This window comes from Rhododendron vialii, chromosome 4a, assembly GCF_030253575.1.
Source record: "Rhododendron vialii isolate Sample 1 chromosome 4a, ASM3025357v1".
Classification (NCBI taxonomy): Eukaryota; Viridiplantae; Streptophyta; class Magnoliopsida; order Ericales; family Ericaceae; genus Rhododendron; species Rhododendron vialii.
Window position 1 is genome coordinate 29,755,260 of NC_080560.1, and position 7,410 is coordinate 29,762,669.

At 37.3% G+C, this 7,410-nt stretch overlaps 1 protein-coding gene across 2 annotated transcripts; it reads left to right on the forward strand.

Moving 5' to 3' along the window:
- Positions 1 to 6,994, forward strand: LOC131324701 (ras-related protein RABC2a-like). 2 transcript variants are annotated; one of them, XM_058356778.1, is made up of 6 exons: positions 1 to 415; positions 2,654 to 2,722; positions 3,938 to 4,003; positions 4,163 to 4,284; positions 6,024 to 6,152; positions 6,649 to 6,994. In XM_058356778.1, the coding sequence occupies exons 1-6, from the start codon at positions 274 to 276 to the stop codon at positions 6,760 to 6,762; spliced, it is 642 nt and encodes a 213-aa protein (XP_058212761.1). In that variant the 5' UTR covers positions 1 to 273; the 3' UTR covers positions 6,763 to 6,994. The 2 variants fall into 2 exon arrangements, with proteins under 2 accessions (XP_058212761.1, XP_058212762.1); XM_058356779.1 differs by lacking the exon at positions 2,654 to 2,722.
- The last annotated feature ends 416 nt before the right edge of the window (positions 6,995 to 7,410 follow it).

Genomic DNA, 7,410 nt, shown 5'->3' on the forward strand with positions numbered 1-7,410 from the left:
ACATATAGAGAGATAGTGAAGCAAAGTAAAGAATAACGTCTGCTGTCCGCTGTTCTGTTCGTCTCTCTCTCTCTCTCTCTCTCCCTCCATCCAATAGCACACATCCAAGTATCCACGTATATTTTCTTCGTCGATATAGATGCCATTAGCTTTCCTCTTTCGTTCTTGTCCTTAAAAAATACCCACCCATTGTCATTGTCATTGTTGTAGTGGTGTTGAGACTTGAGAGAGAGAGAGAGAGAGAGAGAGAGAGAGAGAAACAGTGATCATTTCATGGGTTCGTCTTCTGGGCAGAGCAATAGCAGTTACGATCTGTCATTCAAAATCTTGCTGATCGGGGATTCTGGCGTTGGAAAAAGCAGTCTTCTCGTCAGCTTCATCTCAAGTTCTCTTCAAGATCTCGCCCCTACCATCGGTACTGCTCACTTCATTTTTCGAATATGCATGTCTCTGTTACATTTTAATACTCATAGGCCATATCCCATATGTGTATATATGCGTACACTAGACGCCCAGCCACCCGTGTGCAAATGGTGTTCCGTACCAGATGGAAAAAGTAAAATCTTGAATATATTGAGTGTGTAATGAAATATGGGATGTGAAAGTAGAAAAGGGGGAGAAGAATTTTGGGTGGCAGTTTTTTTTTTTTTTGTTTCCTTCTTGGCAGTTTACTTAGGTAGTCAAAGTGGTAGTTTTGGGGGAAAGAAAATTTCTAGCGAGCCTCGAAAGTGACGTTCACACCAAGAGGGGTGTCTGCTTTATAATAGTACTCTCTCCGCCCCATCTTGTTTGCTTGTTATGGAGAATCCAACTTTTTGAGGAGTTAAAGTCAAAATATTGGATTTCCACTATTACGCCAGAATTAAACTCAAGTATTCACTTCTGTTCAAAATTTAAGGTGTAAAATTGGACGTTTTGCCCAGTTTTGGTGGGGAGTTTTCCATAAATGAAACAAATATTTTGAGACAGGCTCAAAATGGAAAACATGAGCGAATAAAATGGGACCGGGGGAGTAATAGATAATAGGTATACCATATATGTATGCATGTAGTGTTTGCGTCATTCATTTGTGTTTGAATTCTGATTTCTGAACTCCTGTAGCGAATGTATGTCGATTGAAGTATTAATCTTCCCAATTCGTAGGTGATCATTGATACATCTTAAAAATTACACAACAAATTAGAATAGGATTTAGTAAAAGCTCAACAACATTTAAATTAACTCTGCAATATTTCATAAGGGGAAGAAATGTAGAAAACACCCATGAAGAAAGAGGGCATGAAAGGAGAATGAAAAAATCAATGATTGCCTTCAGCGGGATCTAACCCCTGACCTCCCAATTAAGGGTGTATTCATGGCGCTTGTTTGATCTCTTTAGGGTTATGCTGTAGTGTCATGGTAAATTGAACAATAATACGATTACAAAACTTTCATACCAAACTTCCCCTAGATTGATGCATCAGTGGTAAGCTAGTAGTATTTCCATAGAAAGAGTTACATTTTTGAAATTATAGGTCTAATTTCTGCCAATCCATCTATAATGGTTTCGTGAGCTATGATTCTTTTGAATTTGTAATGATTGGCTTATTGGCAAGTGTAGTGGAACAGCCCATTGGCGTTTCGTCGCCAGATCATCTGGAATCATGGAAATCTTAGATGGTGTTGTTTGTTATGGCATTGTCTGAAACATCACTTCAGAGCCTGCGTTGGTTGGAAGTTGGCTTAAGTACAAAACCCCTAGTCTCCCTAGTCCAGTTGGAGTCAAGTTCAACATTGTTGTAAACACGATAGAATTCTTCCTCCTTGGTTTTTTTTTTTTTTTGATAGGCAATTCTTCCTCCTAGTTATTAATAGTTCAACATTGTTGTAAACACGATAGAATTCTTCCTCCTAGTTATTAGTAATAGTTTTCTTCATAGTCATGGGTAGTGCAATGCCAAGACCAAAGTCAGAAGAAAATCTTGATGATCCATACCAGACTGGTATATCAAAATAAGATTGGGCTGTTTCCATTTTGTAGGCCTCAAATGTGAAAAACGCTTGTTAATCTATGTTTACACCGGGCAATGATGTATATGGGAACCTTTTGCCAGGGGTTTTATGTTAAAAAAGGGGATTGAGGCGGTCAAACATGACAGTAAAGGTTTCTTGAAATTATATACCAGTGAGGAGTCGCTACTAACTCCTAATAGCTATACGTATCCCTTCCATGAGCTTAGTGTGGCGAAAAACTTTAGTTGGTAGATCTAGTGTGGGTTTGAAACTGTAATAGGTGGAAACCAATGAAGTCTGTTGTCTTAGAATACCTTCTTGGATTCTGCTCTGGTCTCCTGCTTTCGACAGTTTTAAATAGGGGGTGACAGCTTCTTGACTTTGCAAGAGCTAAGGTCCATGATATCACCAGTTCAAATTCTACGGCTCAATACTCAGGACCAATATTTATCCTAATTAGCATGTTGAAGTTTCCACCATTTAAGAGTTTGTTTGATGTGATGGTCAATGTATTTAATTTGTTTTGACACCTTTCTTTCTCTTGAAGGATGTAATGTGCTAACAAGCCTTCCAGGTGCATGGCTTATCCACATGATAGGATTGGGGTTTTTTAGCTAATCCTGAATTGAAGTGTTTTTTTCCTTGTCCCAACTATAAACAGGTGTGGATTTTAAAATCAAGCACCTAACAGTTGGCGGGAAAAGATTGAAACTTACCATTTGGGATACAGGTAACAAGGAACGATAGTGTATTGTTTTGTCTACTTTGAAACAAGACTTCCTGGTTTTTAGGACTTCAATTTACACCATTATATGATCCTGGTGACCTCTGGTGGTTATTAATCACACAATTTTGTGAAGCAATATATGTCACATACTATGTTGTTTGAAAGGTTTGATGTTTTTTTTTTGTCTTGGATAATAACAAAATTAACAATGGGGAAATGAACAGTAAAATAGAGCAGCTAAAGTGGAAACAGGAAGAATTTTACTTCTTGATATGTAATCAAAACTAGAGAGAATTGATTGATCAAGTAACGTAAGAGAAAGAACCTTTGAATCATTCTTAGTTGTGTCATAGACTCAACATATGATTGATCAAGGAACGCAAGAGAGAGAGAGAGAGAGAGAGAGAGAGAGAGAGAGAGAGAGAGAGAGAGAGAGAGAGAGCTTTAAATCATAATACATTTTGTGATATTTTCAGAGTCAGACATCTTATTCCTCTGAAGCTAGCAGTCCCTAAAAACCCTCTTGTTTAGTATTTAGTTGTTTATGTAATAATTCACTATCTGATTTTGAAAATAGTTCATGATCAGCTATTCAAAATTTCAAAGTACACCATATAATGTTAAGACTAACTTCAACTGAAGAGAGGAGTATCACATAAACTATACTTTTATGCCAAAATAGAGAGATCTGTTAGTGCTATTTTTTTTTTTTTATCAGAGATGCTTACTGTTCTCTTGGTGCACAAATGAGATTGTGTGGATTGAAATTCAATTTGTTTTGCTTGACGATGCTTTCACCATATCATGCATATCCCTACACTGCTTTGCTTTTGTACATATCACACACTGGTACGTGACGTACGTCTAGGTAGGAAACAAAACTACCCATGTTGGAAGGATGAGTTGCATTCTGTTGCACGTATTTTGATGTCTAAACGAGGAGAGAAATATCCTCCGCTGAAAACGGGAAACGTGTGGATCAAGAGTTACTTTTCTAAGGGGGGGGTTTACTTGAGTACATGCCCACAGAGTAGTTAAGCTCGTGCAGTGCTACACGCATTAACATATCACGATTCACTTCTCCTATTGTTTTTTTAAGTAATTGGATGGCCAATATACTTCACGGATTTATTGGAAAACAATATGATTGGTTTTTTCTCTTATGAAGAGAATTATGATTGGTTAGTTAACTTGGTAAACTCACATTATCTGTTGCAGCTGGACAAGAGAGGTTCAGGACGTTGACAAGCTCTTACTACAGAAGCGCCCAGGGGATTATTCTTGGTAAGCCACCGACACTATTATATGTATGATGAAGTTCAACTTTGTTTCTCAAATCAGTTTAATGTGTACACTTGTAGATTTGTAGCTTACCTAATTCGTAGCAACATTGTTTATTGGCGATCGCATTTTCCTCACATTGTTTTTTTTATTGATCTGCAGTGTACGATGTGACACGAAGGGAAACCTTTACAAACTTGTCGGATGTGTGGGCTAAAGAAGTAGATCTCTATTCCACTAATCAGGATTGCGTTAAGATGCTTGTTGGGAACAAAGTTGATAGAGTAAGTACTGCATTTTCTCTTTTGTGCTTGAAATTTTCATCCCGGACAAAACATATCGTTGTGACTTGTGAGCAATCAATGCGAATAATGAATATAACCCTATGGCCAGCCTTCACTGATCGTTGCTTATAGATGCTTTGTCTTCTACAATCTTGGTAACACGGTTGCTGTATGTGGATTGCGTGATGATAGACTGTAGGATTCAGTATAGCTGCCATTCTCTTTCAGAAGCAAAAACTAGTCAGGGAGAGAAGTACAGTTTAGTGAAACGATCTGGAAGAGATTTCTCCAGTTTCTCTTCATTCCAGAAGAAAACGTGTTAAACGTGTCCATTGTAGCACTCTGTTCTGGTATGAGAAAATTAAGCACGAAATTCCTTCTGCTGTTGGTTTTAGGTTTTCATTTTCTTAGGAGGATAGCCATTAAATGAAAGGAAAGGTGGACATGTAGAGGTGAGATTTGCGGCAAAAGCTTCATGCTTAAGTAATGGGCTGCGAAATAATTAACTCGAACATTCTACAAAAAACTAAACAATTCATCCTCCTGGAAGATGAAACGAGTCTAAAATGATTGGGAGAGGATCCACAAATAAGGAGGATGATATACTTTTCAAAATAAACTTAAACTTATCACAGATTATAACTTGCACATGGAGCGTGCAACGGGATCACAACCTCGAAGAAAGAGAAAAATGCTGAAAATAAAAACTGCTGGAATGAAATCTATATCTTGGGCTCCTTTTGGAAATCTGGAGACAAAAAGCACGAAGTCAAAGTTCTTCTCCTACACGAGAAAATGCAAAGTACCAAATGAGGACATTGGTACACCGATATTTGACAACTTTATCTCTTATTATGTTTCGACGGTTAATAATGAAGTTTATTTTAATGCCACCTTTGTTTATGGAGACAATGATCCTTGTGAGGTGAGTTGTCTGGAGGGAATTTAGATTGAATCTTTCTATGGTACACCAAAATGTTTTGGTGTATGGTATCCCAAAAGTGAGTTGTGGTAAGTACTACAGATACAATAGCTTAGTATTCCCTATGGAGTGGTAAGTTTTCCAGTACAGTGGTAAGTACTCCAGATGTAGAATTTTTACCACTGGATTTTTTACCACTCCATATGAAATCCTTACTGCTCAATCTAAAATACTTACCACTGTGTCTGGAATACTTACCACTGTATAACTTTTGGGATACCATACGCCAAAAAATATTGTTGTACCATAGATGGACTCATTTAGATCATGTGCAGCTATGATCAAAACAATGCTCCATGAAGTAGGGATTTATCACAGCACCTGGTACAACATGCTTGCCCATAATTGACCAAAGACCCTTATCCTACCTTTAGACCTTGATACGGGCTTCCCGTCACTATCAGTCCTAGAAGTCAACTGAACTTGCGACCGCTTACTTCAAGTATAGATTCTCTATGCAGACTGCCCTAATGACTACTGAAAGAAAGAGAGTTCAAAGGCAAGGCATTACATAACAGATTTGATTATTGACTCATTCCTACTTGTTAACTTCTTCAGTTGATCATTGGAAGGTATATTTTTACACAATAGATTTTGCTTTAACAGCTTCTTCAGTTAACTGTCTATGGGGAGCTTCTGCCAAAGATAAAGCATATGATAGTTCCTTTCTTTGCAGTCAAGCTAATTTCACTTGTTCAAAGAATGGACCTTTTCTTTTCTTTTTTTCATATTTCTGTATTTCATTCATGAATAGCAGGAATCAGAAAGGGTTGTAAGTAGAGAAGAAGGAATTGCTCTTGCTTTGGAGCATGGATGTTTATTTCTTGAATGCAGTGCTAGAACTCGAGAAAATGTGGAGCAATGCTTTGAGGAGCTTGCCTTAAAGGTAAGGAAGAAAAGAAGCATTTCACGCTTCTCTCATTTCATAAAGCATTGACCATATCCATGAACCACAAACTTTTTGAGAAAAAAATTACCCCTTAAACATGTTTTTTCCTCTGACGGAAAAAATGAAACTTCAACAAGGAAAAGAGCAGGACAAAAGTCTACTATCTTGGATGACTATAAATCTGCTTATAAGTTTATATATACCGGTGTATATTTAAGGATAGACTAGGAATCGTTTGCATGAATAATACTCTGATTTTGGCAATGGGATTAGTTGTCAGTTGAGTTTGCAGAATCCTTTTTCTTGGTTAAGTGTGACACTAACATAAAAATGGGACCTTTGGAAGCAGTGAAACTTACAATCTGACACTCCATAAAATTATCCTAGTTACTTCTCCAGCTGATTAAAAAGACAATTAACGCTACTGTAAAGTGGGTCATATTGGAAGTAAAATATTCAGCACGAGTTCTAACCAGTTCATGTTTCCCTACAGATAATGGAGGTTCCTAGTCTTCTTGAAGAAGGATCATCTACTGCTGTTAAGAGAAATATCTTGAAGCAAAAACAAGGATACAAGGCACCACCTTCCGGCGGTTGTTGCTCATAAATGTTGTTGCTATAGAGATCGCTGTGAGAGCGAACATGTTAAAGTACAAAGGCACCTAGCGGTATTGCCAAGGGAAGACTCGGCATGCCACAACCTTCCATGATTGAATGATGTATGTTAATGATTTCTGCTTCGGGTATCTTTCTGCTGCTGCACTTTAGTTGTCTCAGTAACTCTTATGGCTGTTCTGGGAGTATTGGCGCTTAAATAACATGATTTCGTTTTGTGTAAAGTTGTTTGCCTTTTTCTTCTTTGTTTGCTACCTCACAAATATTATGCATGCGATTTATTTTACTCAAAGTGACATTTTCTCTTCAACTTTTGCTTTAAATGGCACTTTACCCACATGTAGGCACGTGGGGTCAAGTGCTCACGCTCAAAAGCTAAAAATTCTACAAGTACTCCTACCTATTTCCGGTATCTTTAAGTCTCTCACTAAGTGCATCTTTACAAATGAATATCAAATCTCATTTATATACTTCAACTTTTGCTCCATGACGTTTTTTTTGGCTCTATAATGTTGGTAGATTTTCCATTCTCAATTGATTTTTTGTCAAGTCTAGCTCGACATTTAGTTTTTTATTTTATTTATGGAGAAGTGCCATAATATATAGAAAAGCATAGATAGAACCATTTTAATCCAAAAAT

What these genes read in the sequence shown, in the direction of transcription:
- LOC131324701 (XM_058356778.1), top strand. Translation starts at nt 274, where the DNA reads ATGGGTTCGTCTTCTGGGCAGAGCAATAGCAGTTACGATCTGTCATTC. An exon ending in CGCCCAGGGGATTATTCTTG is followed by an intron (nt 4,004 to 4,162) that starts GTAAGCCACCGA and finishes ATTGATCTGCAG; the next exon opens with TGTACGATGTGACACGAAGG. An exon ending in TTGGGAACAAAGTTGATAGA is followed by an intron (nt 4,285 to 6,023) that starts GTAAGTACTGCA and finishes CATGAATAGCAG; the next exon opens with GAATCAGAAAGGGTTGTAAG.